Below are 24,811 nucleotides of genomic sequence, written 5' to 3'. Positions count from 1 at the left end.
AAGATGACATATTGTAATATACAATGTTATTCATAGTTTTCCTGGAATATGGTCAAACTTTACCCCATACCCAAAAAGTTCAAATCGCAAATTACGGCTCATCTTAAATTCTACCATTTTTTGCTTCACATAATACAAAAGGCAATTCTTATTTAAAATCTGCTTTATTTGTTACAAAAGTATGTTACAAGTATAACATTAACTTTTAATGGAAGATGATACAATTTAGTAGCCACTTGGATCATTTTTGGAGGGGGAACCCATATATTGCAAATGTATGTGTTTTGACAAATTTGCCCTGATACCTGGTACCCTTCCAAATATGATCCTAAAGGCTACAAAATCATATTATGTTCCTGTAAAAAGTTAATTTCATATTTGTAACATACTTTTTTAACAAAAACACAGATTTCATAGATTGCATACAAGCATTGCCTTTTGTATACAAAGTTAATAAATTGTAAAAAATGATAGAGTTTCAGATTTGCAGTAATTTGCTGTGTAAACCTTGGGGTATGGGGTAACTTTTGGTCCTATTTCATGAAACCTAAACAAGACATTGGATATTACAATATGTCATTTTAAAGACTAGTAAATTACCTTTCTAGTAATACCTAACAAGCCAGGTTATGTCAAAAATCAAGCTCAGCAGATGACTTATAAGAAGACAGATTTAACAAAAAAACAAGCGAGTTTTCAATAGTTATTTTGCGAGACCCTTCAAAATATGACTGTTACAGCTGTAGATTCCTAATATTTTTTCTGTTAAAAGTCTATTTCATATTTCTCACATGTCCCTGTACCAAATAAAATAGATTTAATAGCAAAAACGGCCAGATTTTTTGTGTCAAGCTAAAAAAATTGTAGAATTTGGTTTTAGCTATGACTGAAATTTTCAATGTAAACTTTGGGGTATGGGGTAAGTTTTGGTTATATATCATGAAAACTATAGAAGATATTGCATGTTACAATATGTCATTCTGAAGATTAGTTAATTATCTTTCTAATGATACCTAACAAGCCAGGTTATATTCAAAAACAAGCTCAGCAGATAACTTATAAGAAGACAGTTTTAACAAAAATGCATGCAAATCTGCAACACTGTTATTTTGCAGTACCCTTCAAAATATGACTGTTACAGCTGTAGATTCCCAATATTTTTTCTGTTAAAAGTCTATTTCATATTTCTGACATGTTCTTGTATCAAATAAAATAGATTTCAGACAAAACATTGCATTTTTTTTATGCCTAGCTAAAAAATTGGTAGAATTTGAGATTTACTGTAATTTGCAATGTTAAATTTTGGGGTAAGGGGTAAGTTTTGGTTATTTTTGACAAAAACTGTAGAAGATATTGTATAGTGCATATGTCATCTTAAAGAAGAATAAATTCCCTTTCTAATGATACCAAACAAGTGAGGTTATGTTAAAAAATGAGCTCAGCACATGACTTACAAGAAGACAGATTTGACGAAAATGCATTTGGCTTGGAAAATCGTGATTTTGCGGTACCCTTCAAAACATGACCATGACAGCTATTCCATCCCTATATTTTTCTGTTAAAATTCCATTTCGTATTCTAGGGATCCCAAGGCTTCTGAAAAATACAGGTTTGTTATCCTGTGGGGGGTGCACGTAGACCCCTGTAGCCCACGGACTATCCTGCATGAATTGAACCAGATATGAACTGAATATGCTCACGTGTTTTACAACAGTTCATTAATAGTAGTACGCTTCACAGAACAATAAGATATATGTTATCACTAAATGAAGCAGGTTTTTACAACATCGCACAGTACTCTCAGATTTTAATCACTAATTACAAAACTTTATTAATATGCAAATGAGCTGTTAATTAACTTGACACTGCTCAATGCTTCATGGGACAATTAGATATCCATCAGATCAACATCTGTAGCAAGTTTCATCAAATTAACGCTGTAATTTTGGAGTAATATCACTAATTACAAAGTTCATTAAATATGCAAATAAACCCTTAATTAACTTCACACAAGTAAATGCTCTACACCACAATTATATATTAGTCGGATCAGTATCTGCAACAGATTTCATCACATTTGGTGCAGTTATTTTGGAGTTATGTCACTAATTACAAAACTTCGTAAAATATGCAAATGGCCTATTTGTTAACTTGACACTGCCAAATGCTTCTCAGTACAATTAGATATTTATCAAAACAGTATCTGTACCAAATTTCAAAGACTTGGGTGCCGTAATTTCAGAATTATATATCTAATTACAAAGTTCATTAAATATGCAAATGAACCCTTAATTAATTTCACACTACTTAATTCTTTACACTACAGTTAGATATCAGTCGGATCAGTATCTGCAGCAGATTTCATCACATTTGGTGAAGTTATATCGGAGTTATATGACTAATTACAAAACTTCATAAAATATGCAAATGACCTATTTATTAACTTGACACTGCCCAATGCTTCTAAGTATAATTAGATATATATCAGATCAATATTTGTTGCAAGTATCATCAAGTTTGGTGCAGGAATTTCAGAGTTATCTCACTAATAACAAAAGTTCATTAAATATGCAAATGAGAAGGTAATTGACATGACACTCACAGCATCATCATAATGTTCTGAGATTGTCATCTGTGAAAAGTTACATGAAATTTTGTGCAGTATTTCTTGATATATGTCGACACTGTCATTACCGTCTCCATAGGGAAACCATTGTACGGAAAAAAAAAACGATATTGCATAACTTCATTAATATGCAAGCCACACTAACCAAAATGTAATCAGTTCTTGCAAGTAGCATATGGTACCTGTCTACCAAATCTGACTTGAATCCGTTCAGGCGTTTTTGAGTTATCGTGTAAACAGACAGACAGACAGACAGACAGACAGACAGACACACACACACACACACACACACACACACTAACACACACACACACACACACACGGACAGACAGACAGACATCGCTATGACAATAGCCCACGTGTTTACACACGTGAGCTAAAAATGGCATTGATGTACAATTAGAAACCTGTAAAATTTGACAAGCAATTGCAAGTTCTAGTTTGGTAGCATGGGCATACCATTCGCGTATAGCTTTTATCTATAGTGTAAGGGACTGGTCAGTTTCTGCGGCCGGCGGGGGGGGGATTCATGGGGGTTACCCTGTTTTTGACTTTGGTAATAGGGGGGTCACGATGTTTTTGAAATGCCCGATAGGGGGTTGTTTTTGAATTTTGACACAGGCTCATCATTGCCTAAAATGCATCGTGTCAGCCACAAATTTCATCATTCAGTTGCTTTTTTCGGCGCGCCCTAAGGGCGCGTAATTTTAATAATCAGACATATTTTTCAGCACACTTGACTTTAACATATCAGGCATACATATATCAGAGATATCTGTATGTTTAATATTTTTCAACGTGCTCTTTGAGCACATTACTTTAATATATCAGACATTTTTCAGCACGTCCTTCCGGCGCATGACTTTAATATGCAAACATATATATCAGAAATATCAGGATGTTTCATATTTTTCGCATACTTTGATAAATCAGATATATATGTCAGAGATATCTTGATGTTTGCTAAGTGAAAGTGTACCATTATAAAATCTGCAGTTCATAAGAAAAGCATGACAAATTCCTGATACTTTTCTGTTCTCTCTATGAGAATTAAGTATGAGAACTCAACATGCACAAATATTTCACAATATATATTTGATACAGTGACTTATTTTAGAGATAGAAAAATGTTTTGAAAGATGCTTTTTATGACCAAAATAACAGTTTAAAAAGGCAATATCTGTGCTTTTATGGTTTCAATGTTACAAGAAAAGGTCCTCTCAGACACTGCACACATCAGATTTGGCTAAAATACCTCTCTACGGCTCCTCAGGAGATTTAATTAGATGGCTGGCAAGTCTTAACACTCATCAAAGTTTTTGATTTACTGCCTTTTCCTGCTTGATATTAATGATTGACATCCATTTCTGTACAACAGTTCAGGGCATCTGGTTAAGCATAGAAAGCGTGAAATACGAGATTGACACTTTGAAATTCCTATCTTACAACTGACATGTCAACAATTTCATTAAAACATAGAATGACTATTTAATATATATATATATATATATATATATATATATATATATATATATATATATATATATATATATATATATATATATATATATAATATATATATATATATATATATATATATATATATATATATATATATATATATATATATATATATATAATTTATGTACACCCTTTTTTACCGTTGTCGCGCGCGGGGTGGGGGTTCACCCTTTTTCGAAATTTGGAATAGGGGGGTCAGCCACTATTGACATGGCAAAAAATAATCCCCCAGGCCGAAGAAACTGACTAGTCCCTAATGTCTATTCCAGGATCGCAAACACGCAGCACATTGCGACCACGGCCGGTCAGTTAAATCTCGACAATTTAAACAATTGTGAAGTTGCTCGTATAGTAATAGTGACAGTAGCTGTTCTGATCTCATGTGCATGATATCTACTCCACGGTTCATTTTATTGGTTTCCAGCTTGACACACGACACTCGTCAGAATGATTGATTGCCTATATACAACGCTATGTCGTCGCAGTGTAGGACACACAGTCAGTCATTTTCAGATCGCATTAGAGCGTACACACAATATGATTTAAAAGCCAAGTGCGCAAGATATTGTTTTAGAATCCGATATTATTCCTTTTTTAAATTTATAAGGGCAATTGCAATTCATTGTTTTTCGTACTTGTTTAAATTTAGGCATTTGTTGCAAGTTACTGTGCAGGAATACTCTTTAATACGCACGCATTAAAGTTAATAATTCAGGCATGCTCTTGTCACGAGGTCTTTTTTTTAACACGGTTGTATATTGTTTATATGTTACAATTAAACGTTTCTGGGTCATTCTAATTACGAATTACGTTGTTGGATTAAGCCATCTTTCACGGTGAATTTAATATGCACAGATCCAGAGACGACATGGCAAGCTCTGACGTAAAACGTAGTACTTCTGACGGCAGAGGTGGTAAGGGCGGCCGACGAGGCAGTACAACGCCAACGAAGACGAAAAGGTAAATTTTCAAAAGTCAAGCTATGTTGAGTTTTCAAAATCATATCGCCGTTGCGATGGACATAAGATTTTCAAACTTCAACTTAGAGATTATTTTCTGACGCCTCAATAAACACGCCTCAAGCGCCTATTTATTGTTATTTTTTTCATGACTACGGATATCATATGTTAACCAGCTCAATCACTTAGCATGTAAGATAAGAAACTTGATTTACCATTTCAAGTGTGAAGTGTGGCATCTACTGAGTGTAACCGATTGCATTCAGATATGATGTGATAATTTTAGTGGCTACAAACACTGCCTTAGCAACAGGACAAACTGCGTCCGACCAATTCGAGTGGCAATGATTCAACATACTTACTATACTTTACTATTTACTATTTACATACTTTACAATACTTTACTATTCGGCTCAGCATTCATAAGCATACAGATAAGAGGAAATTCCCGCCCTTATTACTTTAAAATAAAATGGAAAGGGGCAAGTCGTGACGCGCATGTACAGGTTGCCATTATCTAGGTATCTCAATATGACCTTTACAAATTGCGTTAAGGCGATGTGATCATGTCACTTTCCTTCAGAAATGTTAACAACACCGACACTTATGAACTCTCTTCCGTATTCCGAAAGTTGTACTTCCAAAGAAAATTACACCCAAAATAGTCTAAAAAGACTTTTAGCATGAGATGTGATGACATTCAAACTATTAAGTATGCTGCCACATCATTGACTATTTCGTCACAAAATATGGCGGTCAGTTGAGGTCATGCATTACTCCGGCTTGCTAACTGAACTTGAATCGCAAGTATCAGAGAAAATAAAGAATTTGAAGACGCATTCATTACACAATCCTTACTTTTTGTTAGTTTCTAGAAAAAGCAATAACTAACATAAGAAGTACCACTGGTTATTTTGGTAATAGGCCTTTATCAAGTTATCATTGAATTAGTGAAAAACGTTTGTTTGCAGGGAATGAGGGAGGCTCAGCAAGCCGTAAACGTTATAAAATTGGTATCCATTCCCTTTTCTAGAATGTTCTCATTAACCTGACAACAGATTAAATAAATTCTGCACTAAAATTATTTCTGCACAAACTGAGAACAAAGTTTACGTTACACGACCTACATGTTCACAACAAGTTCACTCCCTTGTTTTCGATGTTATCGTGATTCTAAACTTTTCTGAGTTATCATGGATTCTAAACTGTTCTACATTATTACTATGATATTAGGCACACCATGAACGCATTCTGTTTTGTTCAAGTGGTGTTTGACTTAAAGGTATACAGTCACCTGTAATCTAACTATGCCCTTATATGGTCAAAGGGGCGTGCCTTGGTATTCAGAATTCTCATGTGAGGGCGCTGTTTTTAAAAAGCGGCCACCCGCTTAAAATCTGTGATTGGTTAGATTCTCTCTTTCCCATGGTAACTGTGGCAAAATTGGAACATGTGACAGTATACCTTTAATGGCAATGTTGTGTAAAATCATTCCTGTAAAATGATTGGTAATATGTTCAAAGTTAATGTCGATTCCGTACTCTTCATTTTGAAGTTTTGAGGTTGCCTGAGTTTAACTAGCAATCTTAAAAACCATAAATTTAAAAGATACAAAATAGCGTTTTGGCAGTTGTTTTATGACAGTATAAGGAGACTTTGGACGCAGTAAGGAGATTATGTGGCATCTCAAAGGTGATAACACGATACCTTTTTTGGCAATAGCTCATCAAATTTAAGTGTTGTAACTGATGTAACGTTGTGACATATCAAATTCTGTTAGAGACAAAAACATTTGTAGCTAATATATTCCGTAAAATAAAAAGACCATGTTTCTGTTCATGTGCTGTCGCAGAGAACATGACCAGATAAATAAAAGGGCAGACACATTACATTCATCGCAATAGGCTCATTGTATTTTAAAGTCAAGCGATCACTTTGTTCATGTGATAGGTCTAAGGTTACCAAGGCATTAATCGTGTGTGATCGATGGGGACCATCAATTCATGGAGGAGTCACCGATGGTCTTCATCTGGCTATCAGACTACTGCAAAATATGGGAATATCTGTCCATTGTACCGCCCTACAAGCAACAGAAGAAGAGGAACTTGAGGCAGAAGAACTTGGAGTCAATCTGGAACTTCCAACAAAGACCGCACACTGCAATTCAGATCGCCAACTCGTGACTGGTTGTTGTACCATAACGTACACTATCCCAAGTTGGAAGAATTAGCGAATGTCAAATTCGTGTTTGCTTCAGCGCGTTCACCTCGGAAGCTGCCTTTCACATCACGAGTAAGGTGTTTCCAAAAGCGTCTTGCTATTTGATCAATCTCTTCGATAAGGATGACATCACGCCTTTGATCGTAGGCTGCAGTAAGGAAGAAGTTGAATTTCGCAAGCGAATTATGTCCGATGAGTTCAAGAATGCGAAATGTTCATTTTCTGTCGGAGAAAGAGTATTCGCGAGATATAGACGACTTTATCATGAAACTAATCAAAAGCTCCTATCTCCGATAGTATACGAGGAATACCTATTGCCGCCAAGATCAGATAAACTACCGATACTCGAGCATGAAAGATTTCAAATTTTATCGGTCGTCCAGGATTACGAATTTGATGACCCCAAGAAACTTGATGTTGTCATCAATGCGGTAAACGCAGTCGCAGACAATATCTATGAGCTGCAAAGGACTCCTCCTGCTTGGAAAATCATAGGAATACCACCGAGTAGAGAAGAAGAGATAGTGGATAAGCTGACAAGAAGCTCAAGATTAAAGATCACGCCTACTTACGTGACGCGTTCTGATGAACTTAACAATGAACTTCTGTCTTCTCATCTCGTACTCATACCACCAACTACAACAAGCTATGTCAACCTCACTCTGGCAGGTATGTGTGCAGCAATACCAGTGGTCTATCCTCGAGGGTCTCACAGCCATGAACTTGTCAATAAACATATTGACGTAATAGAAGCGAAAGAATGTGCTATTGACATGGATGAAGATCCAAAAGATCTGAAACAACGAATAATATCCGTCATGCTAAGGAATCCGACAGCTTTGGAGCGAGCGAAGATCATAAGGAATCACATAAAGGATAAAGTCGTTGAGGATCTACGGAACAGCAACGAAAACTTCATTTCTGCCATAACTGCTGATATGCAAGTCACTTCCAACGACGAAAATGATCCAGACAAAGATACAGAATCTGATAAAAGCAAAGGTATTAATACTTTCATGCAATATATTACACTTTTGGTACATTAGGAAGAGTGTATTGCGTTTTGTTTTTGTTAGTAATTAGTGTATGAGTATGCTGTGCTCATTTGTTTTATATTTTATTTATTTAAACTTTATTTATTAATCTCGATAACTCCATAGTTTACGAAAACCTCTTTTCATGGAGGTCGAGACATAAAAAGACATAAAACACAAATACAATGAAACATTAAAAGAGACACAGTACAAATCACGCAAGAAATGATACAGTGCGTGAGAAAACAGCATTAACAAGTTTCGATGTACTTGGTTAATAAATAATTATGACAAGCCTTTTTAAAATCATTAACATCTTCCAGCTCCCTAAGATAAAAAGGTAAATTATTAAATTCAATTGCACCTGTTACTTGAAATGACTTTCTGAAAAAACTCTGTTCTGGCTCTTGGAATGTCTAAAAGATGCTTATTTGCAGATCGTAAGTTTCTCGAAGGACGGTATTCGTTAAAAAGTTCATTAATATTACTTGGTGCGAGCTTTTTCTTAGCTTTAAAAACTAGGACCAGCCTGTTTAATTGAATTTTAAAAGCGAGTGGTAACCATCGTAATCTATGATAAAGATCCTTGGTTGGCACACTGGAATCAGTATCAAAAATAATACGAATTGCACGTCTCTGTAGACGCTCGAGAATCTGTAAATTAGTATTTGGTGTTGAACCCCAACAATAGAGCAGTAACAAAGGTAAGGTAAAATAAAACTACAATAGAATATCTTCCTTGAATGTAGAGTCAAGAATCGCTTGACTCTTGATAAAAGGTATAATTTGGGCTTAACTGTAGATTCAATCGATCGGATATGGTCAGACCAATCCAATGTATGGTTTATCATGACACCAAATAGTTTTTCGCTCTTAGCACAGTCTAAATTTATATTATTTACAGAAACAGACAGAGACTGCGCATTCAAGTGAAAACGTTTGTGCGCAGATGCTATTAACATAGACTTTGATTTGTTTGCATTTATACATAACGTATTGTTCAAGCACCAGTAACGCATATTCGTAAGATCTGTGTTAAGTGCCGTCGTAATTTTTGCAATATTATTACCAGTAACATAAATTGTAGTATCATCAGCAAATGATGTTGATTTTGAGTTTTTTCAAATACGGTGGCAAATCATTGACGTAGGTAATGAATAGTAGAGGGCCGAGAATCGATCCCTGTGGAACGCCAACCTCCAAATTTGTGATATTAGAACAGCGACTTTGAAATTTTACAAATTGTTTTCGTGAAGTCAAATAGGATTTAAAAAGTGACAGTGCATGATCTGTACATCCGTAAAGCTTAAGTTTTGAAAGTAAAACATTATGATTGACAAGATTGAATGCCTTACTTAAATCTAACAGGACAGCACCAATCACATCTAAACAAAAACGGCATAAGTTTACACACAAAATGAAGAGGCTTTCTAAAAAGGGACAGAGAGAATGACATACATACATACATACATACATACATACATACATACATACATACATACATAATACATACATACATACATACATACATACATACATACATACATACATACATACATACATACATACATACATACATACATACATACATACATACATACATACATACATACATACATACATACATACATACATACATACATACATACATACATACATACATACATACATACATACATACATACATGCATGCATGCATGCATGCATGCATGCATGCATGCATGCATGCATGCATGCATGCATGCATGCATGCATGCATACATACATACTTACATACATACATACATACATACATACATACATACATACATACATACATACATACATACATACATACATACATACATACATACATACATACATACATACATACATACATACATACATACATACATACATACATACATACATACATACATACATACATACATACATACATACATACATACATACATACATACATACATACATACATACATACATACATACATACATACATACATACATACATACCAACCTACCTACCTACATACATACATACATACATACATACATACATAAAACAATAAGATAAAGACACACAAGCAGGTACGGGCATGCAAAATAATGATCTCATGTTGATTTTGCAAATTTATTGTCTGACTTCCAGTGTCTGCTGAGCAACCAATGATACCACAAGTGGATAGAGGAACACAAAAACGAGAAAACATTCCTAGTCTATCAGCTGATCAAAGTCAAGGTTAGTGTGAAATTAATATAAAGAGAAGGAGAGTAAGAAAACTAAAGAATATGAGACAAAGACAACGGCGAGGATTGGCAAACTATCGTACAGCTACAAAATTTTCATTGGACGCTGATTTCTCTTCACACTGGGATATATATATCCTTTTTTGTTTTTAACATTTTTATGTTCACACAACCTTTTTTTAAGAGAGGTACTAAACTTGCTGCAATGAATGTTACCTTTTTGTTTAGTTTGTTTTGATAGTTGTGTTTGTTGGTTTTAGCAAGCATTAGGTTCACCGCTCAAGGAACAACGAAAACATTGGGCTATTTCCTTCAAAAAAGGCTGAACTGAAGTAGTAATATCAGCGAAACATTAAGAAAAATGAATTGAGGCTGAAAAATAGAAGAGGGTTCATTTAGCTCTTACGAAATAGCAGTTTTGTTTTGCAGACTTTAATATCTGTTTTAATTTTGATCGGTTTCAGTAAGCTATACTTCTGATGTTGTGAGAAACATTCTCAGTGAGGTCATCGGTCAAGAAACTATAGGTGAGGAAAATTTAAATTCGGCATTTTTTCTGCGAAAAGAGAAGTGGAAGCAGTGATAACAAATAAGACGCCTAGAGATACCATCAACATGGAAGGCGTATTTAAGAAATGAACATTATAGCATTCGTTTTTTACTGGTGGGTTCCTATGAACGTAAGCCTTAAGGTAGAACGCTCATTGCGGGCTCATTCAGACTCACAAATTTCTACAATTATTTTCTGATTTACAACGTGTGGCGGAGGGGGTCATTTTGAAGCTCTTGCAGAAAGAGAAACCTTTACCGTCTCAGTTTTTCGAAAACCTGGTTTAATTTTCCCCATAGAGTTAACACAGGAATGGCGGCTGTTTGAATTTCAAATATCGTAAAATGTTGGGCAATGTCATTCTCTAGTTCCAAACTTTGCATGGTGATCCCCGACTTTAATTTTTGATTTAGTAAAAGAATGGTTGAGAGATTCATTTAGGAAAGTTTGAACACAAGTTTAAGTCTTTCACTTTCGAAGCGCATACTTCCTGAATGATATACAAAAAGCACCCCTCCAAATTAAATTTCTAAAATTTGACACCCCCAAATTCATCATTTTTAAAATGTGACGCCTCAATGATCTGATTTGCTTGATTGACCCTTCTGCACCCTAAAGCTCCGGGTGGAATTGACGTTTAGAACTACCATGTGGCATGACTTCTGACATAATCCAAGACTGTCCCGATAACCATATATTTTTTAAAAACCATTAAATACTTGTCACAAAAAATGCGAATTGTGGTCATGCGATCTCATTAAATATTGAAGTAGAAGCAAACGTATAAATATATTGTACTTTTCCACATGTTAATTTTAATAATTTCATAGAAGATTATCATTTTCCATTACTAAACTATTGCATTGCTTCCCATCAAATCAGCAAAAATTGGCGTAAATTTGTAAAATGTACACGAAAAGATACACTGAATTTTTTCTTATGAAGTTTAATGTAAACAAAGGCCCTTTTTGAAGCATATACATAAGAATAAAAGCGCTGGTGTTATAGAACATAATATTGTCGATATGGATGATATCGCTGCCGTTTGTAATTGACATAGTGTTACGTGCAGAGAAAACGAACAAAAGGGTGAACTCAGCAGTTAACGTTTAAACAAAATTTATTACGAAAATAAAACTAATTGCTAAGTCAGGGATAGAGTACAAGCTTTAAAAGGGTACAGACTACTTATCTCAGCTGGGACGGCAAAGCTCCAGTCTCAGAGTTGTAACAGTCAGTCGGATGAATGAACAGTCCTTTGGCTTGTAGGCTTGAAGCTGCACAAAGTCCACAGTATAAATCCAGCGTTGGCAGTGAAGGTCTTGAAAAGTCTTGAGAATGACTACTGCTGGGTTTCCAAACACATGTAGTAACACACAAGAGACACGATCCCAAAAGTCTGACTGGAAGCTGTGCACGTCCCTTTTATACACATGTGCTTACATAAGAGCATATAAGAACAGTCTAGAACTTTTATTGACATGCTAATTACTGTTCTAAAATTATCTCTCTTACACAACTAATCAACTTTCCAGATGATTCCAAACATGACTAATTGAATTCAAGGTTGTGAGGTCATTAAGGGCAGTGACCTTGAGAATGTTCTAGACTAATTGGACTCAGGTCATGATGATACGGATAGTTTTCAATCGGATTCCAACCCACAACATACGGCATCAGTCGCCTAGCTGAGAGGCCAGAGACAGAACCACTCGGCTAATCTCCACTCCCAAAAAGAGTGGTTCAATAGCCGGGTAAGTTGTTACATTTTTCTGACTGAGACCGCTCAACACGTTGTAGAGTTCGTGAAGCACTCACGCACACATGCTCACTATCATACATCGCACATACACACTTTATCGAAGCGAAGAAACGAATTTCATCGCTTTAACTGGGCAAACGATAACCTCGGGGACAATTCTGTCCACCAGCAGTGTTACCGACCCAGGATAGAAAATACGGATAGTTTTCAATCGGATTCGAACCCACAACATACGGCATCAGTCGCCTAGCTGAGAGGCCAGAGACAGAACCACTCGGCTAAATCTCCACTCCCAAAAAAGAGTGGTTCAATAGCCGGCTAATTGTTACATTTTTCTGACTGAGACCGCTCAACACGTTGTAGAGTTCGTGAAGCACTCACGCACGCATGCTCACTATCATGCATCGCACATACACACTTTATCGAAGCGAAGAAACGAATTTCATCGCTTTAACTGGGCAAACGATAACCTCGGGGACAATTCTGTCCACCAGCAGTGTTACCGACCCAGGATAGAAAATACGGATAGTTTTCAATCGGATTGGAACCCACAACATACGGCATCAGTCGCCTAGCTGAGAGGCCAGAGACAGAACCACTCGGCTAAATCTGAGTGTGGGGGAAAAGACCTACATAACACACCCCCTCTTCAAAAAAAGAAAATTTTTCAAAGAAAAATTTTTCTTTTACAAATGTAATCTTAAAAGTGTGAACGACAATAAACTCTAAATACGAGAGAGACAGTCTGCAATTAAATTGTCTCTGCCTTTGATATGTCTAATGTCAAGATTAAACTCCTGTAACATTAAACTCCATCTTAGCAATCTCTGATTTTTGCCTTTAAATTTCTGCAGAAAAACAAGAGGGTTGTGATCAATATAAACCACTATTGGCTGATTTGAAGAAGTAACATAACTTCAAAATGCTGTAAAGCTAATATCAAAGATAAACACTCTTTTTCAATTGTAGAGTAGTTTCTCTGGGATTTGTTAAATTTGCGTGAAAAATAGCAAACAGGATGATCTACACCATGACTATCCTCTTGCAATAAAACAGCACCGGCAGTCGTATCTCTAGCATCCACAGCTAATTTGAATGGCAAAGTGAAATCTGGTGCAGACAACACTGGAGCACTTTGCAGTATGGCTTTAAGTGTATCAAATGCCTGTTGGCATTGCTCTGACCAAACAAACTTTACTTTCTTTTTAAGTAAGTTAGTCAAAGGCTCAGTAATTGTGGAGAAATTTGGACAGAATTTTCTGTAGTAGCCAGCCATACCGAGAAAGCGCATCAGTTGTCCTTTGCAGTTTGGTATGGGAAAACTTGAAATGGCACTGATTTTGGCATCAACAGGTTTTACCTCACCCTGTCCTACAGTATGTCCGAGGTAAGTCACCCTTGCCCAACCAAACTCAGATTTGGCAAGGTTGACAGTCAACATTGTTTTACTCAGTCTCTCAAAGAACTTCCGCATGAGCTTGATGTGTTCCTCCCAGGTGTCACTATAGAGGACGACGTCGTCAATGAAAGCTGCACATCCGTCTAGCCCGGATATGACGTTGTTGATTATTCGTTGGAACGTTGCCGGAGAGTTCTTCATTCCGAATGGCATCACCTTGTACTGGAACAATCCGTCTTGTGTAACAAAGGCGGATATTTCACGAGCACGATCCGTCAGAGGGACTTGCCAAAATCCCTTCAGTAGGTCAAATTTCGTCACATACTTGGCTTTTCCCACTCGGTCGATGCAGTCATCAATCCTCGGGATTGGGAAAAGTGTCTGTGTGTGTTAAAGTGTTGACCTTCCTAAAGTCCGTGCACATACGATAACTGTGATCTGATTTGGGAACAAGTATGCACGGCGAACTCCAGTTACTTTTACTGGGTTTAATAAAGTCATTGTCCAGCAGGTACTTAACTTCTTCCTTGAGATATTTCGCTTTTGTTGGATTCAGTCTGTATGGATGTTGTTTTACAGGCTTACTGTCCCCAACAACAACGTTGTGATAGATGACGTTTGTCCTCATTGGAACATCTTGAAACAGGTGTTTATATTCGTGGAGCAGTTCTTTCACCTGTTGTTGTTGTTCTGGCTGGAGGTGTGCCAACTTTGTAGACTCCAGCTTCTCCAGGATTTCTGAGTTCTGAAGCTTGACCGAGCCAAGCTTTGAGTTTAGAGTATTTTCACTCAAGTCAGTTTCAGTATCACTATCTTCATAATGGCCAGAACTGACTGTACTGACAGGCTGAGTTATAGTAGGATTATCCCTATCCAAATATGGCTTAAGCATATTTATGTGACATAGCTGTTTTTGTTTTCGCCTGTCAGGTGTTATTATGATGTAATTTAAATCACTCAATTTCTTATCAATTAGATATGGCCCAAAGTAACGAGCATGGAGTGGTTTGCCAGGAACCGGAAGTAGAACAAGAACTTTTTGACCTGGTTCAAACTTCCGTTTTGAGGTGTTTTTATCGTATTTGATTTTCATGGACTGCTGAGATGATTCAAGATTTTCTCTGGCTAATTCATATGCCTTAGAGAGTTTTGTACGAAAATCTGACACATATTGTGAAATATTCAGACAATCATTATTGTCTGATAGCAATTTCTCTTTAAAGAGCTTAAGTAGGCCACGGACTGTATGACCAAATACAAGCTCAAGTGGACTTAAACCAAGAGACTCTTGAATTGACTCTCTTACAGCAAAAAGCAGAAAATGAATTCCTTCATCCCACTGCTTCTCTGTGTCAAAACAGTAGGTCCTAATCATGTTTTTCAAAGTTTGATGAAATCGCTCAAGAGCACCCTGACTTTCTGGATGATAGGCGGATGACCTATACTGTTTAATGCCTAGCTGATCCATTACTTGTTGAAAAATACCAGACATAAAGTTGGAGCCTTGATCGGACTGGACACATTTAGGGAGGCCAAATAAAGTGAAAATTTTGACTAAAGCTTTCACTATAGTCTTTGTCTTTTTGGTTCTTAGTGGTATGGCTTCTGGGAACCGAGTAGATGTACACATAATTGTCAACATGTACTCAGTTCCTGATCTTGTTTTTTGAGAGGCCCAAGACAGTCTATGAGAATCCTACTAAATTGTTCTTGAAATGCAGGAATTGGCTTTAAAGGGGCCTTTGGAATGGTCTGATTTGGTTTTTCTACCATTTGACATGTGTGAGAAGTTTTACAAAAATGTGCTACATCCTGCCTGAGACTAGGCCAGCCAATAAAAGTGACTGAGAATTTTATGATGTCATCCTTACTCCTAGATGACGACCCCAGGGGGTTTCATGGGCTGAGCACAGTATTTCAGCACAATAGGGCTTTGGAACCACAATTGGATGTTTTATAGCCCAATCGTCATCAACCAAAACATCTGGAGGTCTCCATTTACGCATGAGAATACAAGATTTTGTATAATAGGAAACAGAGCTATCTGAAGTTTTACCTTCATCATCTACCCTGTCAAACAAAGACAAAATATCTGGGTCTTTGTGTTGTTCTGCAATGAGATTTGATCTAGAAAATGTCTGACTTTGGTCAGCGGAAGTTTTACTGGAAGTTTCAAATCCACGAGGGATAACGGAATGATCCGTGTCAAACACCTGACTGAGAAAGGTGTCATTTAAGTCAACATCTGTGACAATAATTTTGAGAGTATTTTGATTCTCAGAAGTTTCTTTGACATGGCTCGAGTAGTAGCACATGAAGGAAATAAATCAGGTATGTGTTGTTCAATTGGCTCTGGATCCTGATCTAAACTAGGATTATCATTCACAAGTGGATTAGTAATGACCTTGTCCCCAGCAAGGTCGTTTCCAAGAAGAAGGTGAATCCCTTCAAAAGGCAAAAAAGGCCTAATACCTAAAGTCACAGGTCCAGAAACAAAGTCCGAAGACAAATAGACATTATGGAGAGGAACAGGAATAAAGTCATTGCAATCTACCCCTTAATAATAACTTTAGAACCTGAAAATGACTTTTCAGAAAACGGCAGGGTATCTGCCAACAAAAGAGATTGGGAAGCCCCGGTATCTCTTAAAATTTTGACAGGGGTAGCGGAAGAAAAATCACTAGAAAGTGATATAAAACCATCATGAATAAATGGCTCGAAAATACCCATAATGCTATCTTGAGAAGAATTGACCTTCACCTCATTAATTGGGGATGAGAGGGATTTAACCTCAGAAAATGTGTTGCACACATTATTAGATTCTAATTGAGTTGATGAAGAAATAAAGCCGGTGGGCTTAGATCCACTTTGACCACTTTGACCTTCACGTTTTCTTTTCAATTTGAAACAATCTGACATTGAATGGCCGTCTTTCTTACAATAATTACAAGAAAGTGTACTGGACTGTTTGTCAGAAGGAGATTGAGACTTTGGATCTGATGATGTGGGAGTGTTACTTGAACTCTGTGAACTGTTCTCATTTGATTTCCTACTGTCCTTTGAAAAATTCTTGGATGAAAAGGAGTAGTTAAATTTACCTGCATTGTTTCTGTAGGAAAAGGACTGTGATGGTTTGCTGAGAATGAAGATTTGTGGGTCAATGAATAATCATCGGCCAAACGTGCAGCAACCTCCAATGTACTGCCTTTTGTTCATTGATAAACGTCTTGATGTCACTCCGAATGCACCTCTTAAATTCCTCAATCAAAACAAGTTGTCGTAATTTGTCATAATTCTGACTGACCTTTTAAGAAGAACACCAACGGTCGAACAGTTGTTCTTTTGTCCGAGCGAATTCAACATAAGTTTGATCCTTCACCTTCTTGCAATCCCTAAATTTCTGACGGTAAGCTTCAGGCACCAACTCATAACCCTTGAGAATTAATTCCTTCACAGAATCATAATTTGAAGCCTGCTCTACTGACAACTGAATGTAAATTTCTCTGGTTTTACCCACCAAAGCACTCTGCATATGCATAGACCAGGACTCCTTAGGCCAATTCAGACTCTGAGCAATTTTCTCAAAATGAAGGAAATATTTATCAACATCCTTTTCTTGGAAAGGGGGAACTAACCTGAAATGCTTAGTGATGTCAAACTTGTCTGAAGGGAAGAATTTTCCTGACTGTCCAAGCTCTAAACGTCTCATTTCTAACTGTAGTCGATGTTCTTCCAATTCTCTCTCCTTTTCTCTCTGTCTTTCTTCCATTTGTAATTCTTTGTCTTTCATTTGTAATTCTTTTTCTTTTTCTAATGCCAATTTTTTAAGCTCCAAATCTGCCTGTATTTCTAATTCTAATTTTCTTAGTTCGAAGGTAGACTCAGGCTCATAATCTTTCAAGGTGGATTCCTCAAATTGGCCTAGATTAACTAAATGTTTTGCAATCTTGAACTGTATTTCTCGCTTGTGCATAGATCTTTTGACATCTACTTTAAGGAAATTTGCCAGTGCTATGAGGTTTTCTTTTCTGAGGGAATTAAATGTGTCCTGATCAAGGTCATCCATAAATTCGTCTGGTTTGAATTCCGCCATGATTGAATTTCGCTGAGTTCGCAGTATACAGTAGTTTTGAAAAGGCAGGCAAAATGTTGTCAAACGGCTCAAAATATTCATGACAGCCCTGCGCCCACACAGAACTTGACGGGGCTCAGAGTGTCGTTTGGGCCTGAAACGACGTTCTGGGCCCCGTCTATTAGTTATGCATAGTTTACTTTACTACTTTAATAGGAGGCGCACTTGACACATTTGATCGTCTCAGCAAACGATCGGCTGTTCCAGTTATACGGTAACCACCCGACTAAGACTTATCAAGTGCAGCGCCACTGCCAGTCGCGACGCGTCGACGGCCACTTTCACCTAATTACATATTCATGACATCATCAGCAGATTTGTATATTGTGTGAAAGAGGCTCCCCACCTAATTATCCAAAATGTTTTTGTGTCGAGTTTGTGTTTGGTTTGTTTCAAAAATGTGTTCCTACATTCTTATCCGATTGTTTGTGTTAAAAACAAATGTTTGTTTCGCCTCGGATATTTGTAGGGAAGTTTTGATTAGTGTGTACGGTAATGTTTTGTTTGTGTGGGGAAAGCTTATGGCGAGACGCAGCCGGACCTATGGTGTTACAAAGTTGATAGAGTGGCCCTTCGACGCTTGCGTTTCGAAACCCGAGTGTGGTTTCTCATCAGTCGCAATGTAGATTCTTTCCTTAGTTTGTGTTTGTGAATATTTACTTTTATGTGTTTGTGAATATTTATTTTAATGTGTTTTAGTGATCTTGCTCATTGAATAGCGAGGCAAGAATATCAATGTTTGGGTCTCGTTGTGAGTCCATTTGGTGGTCTGGTTTGTTTGTTTTTTGTTTCTTTACTTCTGTGAATTTTGTTTGACTAGTAGGGGGACATTGTTTTTCAATTTCTTGTATGAAGTTTGTTGTATCTTTTAAATACGTTGGTTGTTGCTGGACCAATGGTTTTATGATGTAATCCAAGAATTCTGAGATTCTGTTTGTGGGACTAGAGCAGCCACTAATTATTGGTCTCCCTGCAAACGTTGAGTTTTCGGGCGGCGGTTTGTGAATTTTAGGTAGTAAGTACCACTGCGGGGTACGGATTTTTATGTTTTTGGATCGAGATACTTAAAAGTATCATGGTCGATGTGTTTTTTCTCGTACATTTTGTTTAATAGTTCGTGTACTTTGTTTACTGTTTGTTCTGTGTCGTCATTGTCTAGTTGTGTATAATACTGGGTGTTGCGTAATTGTCTTTCGCATTCGTGTACGTAATCTTTTGTGTTTACAATGACGATGCCTGGACCCTTGTCGAGCTTGTTTATCGCGATTCTTTGAGCACGCGACATGTTCTGTTTCCTTGTTTGAAAGGGTATCTCTAGAAGTGCGAGTTTTGTCGCTTCTAGATAGCTTTCGAGTTTTTGTGTTTTCTGTTGTTCGAGGAGTCCAGTTTGACTTTTTTTTGCCGACCAGCCATCAAACCAACTAGATACTAGTCCCTTTGTTTTGAATCACTTCCTTCACAATGCCTTTGGACCACCAGTTACCATCGTCAAGAGCTTCTACCTTACAGCCAAGCGCGAAACCTTCCATGGTGTCTCAACCGATGCTATGCAGTTGTAATACTGATCATTGTGTATAGCTGAGACTATACTACTGTTAAAAAGAAGTTTAACACCTCACCAGCAGGAGGGGTCATAAAAATTATCGGAAGAGCCCTTTAGACCAACCAGGTACAAGTTTCCCGACTACTTATCTCAGCTGGGACGGCAAAGCTCCAGTCTCAGAGTTGTATACGTAACAGTCAGTCGGATGAATGTACAGTCCTTTGACTTGCAGGCTTGAAGCTGCACAAAAGTCCACAGTATAAATCCAGCGTTGGCAGTGAAGGTCTTGAAAAGTCTTGAGAATGACTACTGCTGGGTTTCCAAACACATGTAGTAACACACAAGAGACACGATCCCAAAAGTCTGACTGGAAGCTGTGCACGTCCCTTTTATACACATGTGCTTACATAAGAGCATATAAGAACAGTCTACAACTTTTATTGACATGCTAATTACTGTTCTAAAATTATCTCTCTTACACAACTAATCAACTTTCCAGATGATTCCAAACATGACTAGTTGAATTCAAGGTTGTGAGGTCATTGAGGGCAGTGACCTTGACTAATTGGACTCAGGTCATGATGAGTGTGGGGGAAATGACCTACATAACAATAGGCATCCATGTCGTCCCATGTCTTCCCTTATCCATCTAATAACAGTTTTTCTGAAGACAATAAAACAGGAATGTCTGCAGTATATTGTTTTCAAAATATACATATAAAACAATTAACTTGCCTACTTTGTTTTCTTGATTACCAATCACATACTAATATAGTTCATTCTGTCTTCTCTTTCATTTTTATTATCAAGCAAGTTACTCTGAAAAAGTAAACGACAAATGTGTAAAGTATATTGTTTCAAAATTCGGAGCTATTTTCAAAAGTCGGAGCTATTTTCCAAGTAATCAAAGTGTTATAAAAGTTATATCGTGAATGGGGCATAACACATTTCCCATTGCCAACTTGGGAATTTTATTTTTGTGAACAAAAGTGCTCTCTTCTGTTTGTTATCACTTGTTCAGACAGGATAAAGCCATATTCGTATCCCGTTTTAACACTCTGTTGTGGGTTTGCCATAACTCGATACCAATCTTCGTAGAATTTGACTGCCAACCATTGTAAAACATGACAACCCCAAAGTCACCCCCCCCCCCCGGTTTCCATCGACCCTGTCCCGTAAAAACTAATGTGCCCTTTTCATTAAACACAACCATTCAGATTACCTAGAATGCCAAATCTATCTTACTGTGTATATAAACTGTAACATTTTCCTACAGCGACATTTTATTAAGACAGTTCTGGCTCTGATATGATCGATATTGGATAAAAAAATTCCTGCAAAAAGAGTAAAGGTGCTGATATAGCTTGTACACATTTGACAGATACATTTGTCTCTGATCGGCCAATGCATTGTAACGCATTGGTTGGTCTGTTAAAACAGTTCTCATATATTGATATCTGCTTGAGATTTGTTTAATATCTGTCTATGTCAAACATTTCTCACCATATCTGCATTCTCATTAACACATACATCTTTTGCAGGCGAACCAGATGTTCGAAGATCCAAAAGAAAGTCAAAAGATTCTCCTTCTCACCAGCTATGGCAAAAGAAAAACAAGCGAAAGCGTGGCCCATGTAAGAAAATAAGTTTTATTCTAAATATGAGCACAGAAAATATAAACCGCTCTATGCTGGTACTAAAATGTGCAGAAATCAGCAATTTCATGCATTTTCACCGTTGTTCAGAAGTACATAATTGAAGGTTTAAAAGCTTTCTCCAGTGACTGACACACTCAGGCGAAATGTAAAAATGAAAAACGTGGCATGTCAAATGTTAATTGAAAATGTCTTTCGATGAACGTCAAGGATAATTGAAGCAGATGTAAAGTATTTAAAAACCGTTCTATCAATAATGAGGAAAATGTTAGATATCTTTTGTGTTGCAGCTCAATATTAGTGATGCTCAAATTGCTTAAAGCATAAAAGCTTGACTCACTGATGACTTTAAAAGGTTTGGCTTATAATGCGATACGACAAAGATGTCCAAGTACAAAACTCAGTAAATACAAAACATATTTTTTTAGACACCTCTTTTTTCGGTTGTAGGACAGTTACCACCCAGACAAATACCCTCTGGACTCCAGACATTTACCGCAGGCTAATTACCACCAACCATTTACCACCAAAGATATTTACCCCCCCCCCCGGATATTTACCCCCTACAGCTATTTATAGCGGCAATATTGCCTTGTCGAAAATGATCTCAAATGGCAAATTATGGAAAAAGAACATTCCGACGACTGCGTGTGCATCTTTTCTAAGAGTTTCTCCTTCTGGGTGCCACATGATTTACCTTTCACCATGCCAAGCAAGTGTTACTATACATTCTATTTTTACCCTTTGTATATCAGGGAATCGAACCGGGGATGCTTTAACTAAAGACCCCAACTCCAACAACTACGCCAAGCGGAATTGCCCGCGGCTGTCAGTTCAAATGTTAATCTTGAACTTGACACTGTATGTCTAATTTTGCATTAAATAATAAATGAATAATATAAATGAAAGTAAAATAACAGCTATATGGTGTTAACGGACTAAAGCATTGTCTCTATACAAACGATATTATTGGCTTACCATAAACCTAACCTTGAAACTAACACTTGGGAACTAATATTTGTCTCTTTTTCGATTTTTGTCTTTTTTTGTCAAAACCGGGTTGTATCGAAAGTTACACACATCTTCACTTTCATATTATACGGGTAGAATGTGTTTTAGATGTTTCATAAAATATTTTCTAATTCCTTCATCACAAATATAAAATATACTATACAAGGCTGTTTGAATCATAAACAGTGACTATGCTTTGTCAAAACAAAGTTCAAACTGTTCTGAAAATAAAGATAATGAATCAGACGTCATTTAAAATTAATTTTTAAGAGAGGGTTGTCCAGTGGTAAATGTCTTGTGTGGTAAGTATCCGAGTAGTAAGTGTCCGGTGGTAAATAGTGGGGGGGGGGGTAAATGGTAGGTGGCAAATGTCTGGGGACTAAATGTCCGGGGGTAGCTGTTCTGTTACCTGTTTTTCACCTCAGGTCAAATAGAAGTGAAAGTGAGACCGGATGGTATAATTCCGAAGGAAGGCAAACGTGTACGGGAAGTTACTGCTGATTTCTACTCCAACGAAAAGACAAAAGGAAATGCGATATTGGTTGGTAAACAACTAAATCAACGCCATAAACGTATGAAGTTACATCATATAGGTAAAAGTAGCATTTCCTATATCATGGATTGCCAGTCACTGGAAGCCCTGGAGTCTTTGATGGGTGACTATTCAAGTGGAAGTCTTCACAGGATGGTAAAGAGTACATTTCTGTCTGAAAGCCTGCTGGGTGAGATTGGAGCTCTCTACTTGTCATTAGGAACATCGATAGACTATGAAGAGTATCTGCTATGCCAGGAGGAATTGGCAGACACTGAAGGTACATTAATCACGTTACGTGACACACTGTAATATAGATAAGTAGACGGACGACTAATAAATTGCGATATAGAGATGAACCATGAAATTAATAGATAGGTCACGTATGTGTTTCCCTCTTTGTATATAGGGTTTTTAAAACATTGTTTGGAATGTGTATGTTTAGAAAGTGTTATATTGTATGCATTTGCAATTGGGGAATTAATTTCATTGATGGGTAGACTAAAATCATTATGTAAAACAAATAAGACACGAAACAAATTCTACACTGTTATACATAATATTTCATATGATCAGATATAGACAGTATTGAGGGAAGATCAGATCTTCCCTCAATACTGTCTATATTTCATAATCTCCACTTACATTTTATGACATGGAAACAGTAGTCACTGGAAAGCTCCACTTATAATTTTAAAATTTACATTGATACAACTCCCAAATTACAATGCCCCTTTGACCTCCCCTGGAAGAATGATAGAGTTATTCAAGCAAGATCCAAAAATGCTAAGATATATTTTAGTGAAAATAACTTTAGTATTGTGCACCTTACTTATAACATTTTCATTCATTTATGTAAACAGATGGGGAGATATACCATCTGTCCATAGAAGAGATTGAAGAGATGAACGAGAAATTTGAATCTGAAATTAAAGGGCACGTGGCCAACGTTTCAGTAAAGCAAGTGGCTACCAGGGAGAAAGCTAGAAACAGAGATAATCTAAGAGGAATGTCAGTCGAAGAAGACAAAGCTAGAGCTTCTGAACTCGACAAACTAATGAATGAATGGATTCAGATAAAGGAGCAGTTACAAGAATTGAATATCACTCATTCTGATTTAGTTTTTGATCGCAGAGAGTTCACTCAAAATGTCGGGGCCATAGTCAATGAAGTTGACATTCCCTTAAAAATAAAGCAAGAGCTAATGGCTGCTTTCCAGAAGTTCCTGCCTGTTGGTACAGACAAGACCAGCAAGCCTGGCCACAGCTGGTGATAGAGGGACACTTACTCATGGAATATGTTGAGAACACCATTCTTGACTTAAACATTCCTACAGAGACGAAAGGAGATATGAAGGAGCGATTCAGAATGATGATAAAGAAAAAGTCAGGGAAGTCGACTGTCACCGAAAGTTTGGCTGCAAAGCAAGAGAATCTGCATGAGCGCATCCAGGCAATCGTTGATGACGCTGATATTCCTGGTGAACAGAAAGAGATCTATCATAAACGCGGCATGTTGAAAGAGGTATGTAAAGCTATGAAACGAATTAACATTATCACATTTTACAATCTGGAATAGTGAACCTTGCTATAATATTGAAACATGGGAAAATGCTAAATG

The 24,811-nt window shown here is 37.0% G+C and overlaps 2 protein-coding genes across 2 annotated transcripts in view; both read left to right on the top strand.

Annotated features, from left to right (window-relative positions):
• Positions 1 to 8,328, top strand: part of LOC139129738 (uncharacterized) — a 28,353-nt gene extending 20,025 nt beyond the window's left edge. The window contains exons 3-4 of the mRNA XM_070695425.1: positions 5,003 to 5,107; positions 7,057 to 8,328. Of these exons, the coding sequence (XP_070551526.1) occupies positions 5,003 to 5,107; positions 7,057 to 7,336 (385 nt within the window). The 3' untranslated portion in view covers positions 7,337 to 8,328. The remainder of the gene's footprint in view (positions 1 to 5,002; positions 5,108 to 7,056) is intronic.
• Positions 8,329 to 11,075: 2,747 nt separating this feature from the next.
• On the top strand, positions 11,076 to 24,715 carry LOC139129737 (uncharacterized). Its single transcript, XM_070695424.1, has 4 exons — positions 11,076 to 11,134; positions 21,535 to 21,627; positions 23,085 to 23,471; positions 24,055 to 24,715. The coding sequence occupies exons 3-4, from the start codon at positions 23,234 to 23,236 to the stop codon at positions 24,462 to 24,464; spliced, it is 648 nt and encodes a 215-aa protein (XP_070551525.1). The 5' UTR covers positions 11,076 to 11,134; positions 21,535 to 21,627; positions 23,085 to 23,233; the 3' UTR covers positions 24,465 to 24,715.
• The last annotated feature ends 96 nt before the right edge of the window (positions 24,716 to 24,811 follow it).

This window comes from Ptychodera flava, chromosome 3 (genome assembly GCF_041260155.1).
Source record: "Ptychodera flava strain L36383 chromosome 3, AS_Pfla_20210202, whole genome shotgun sequence".
Taxonomy (NCBI): domain Eukaryota; kingdom Metazoa; phylum Hemichordata; class Enteropneusta; family Ptychoderidae; genus Ptychodera; species Ptychodera flava.
The sequence above is the reverse complement of the archived record's forward strand: the minus strand, read 5'-3'. Positions and strand labels throughout refer to the sequence as shown.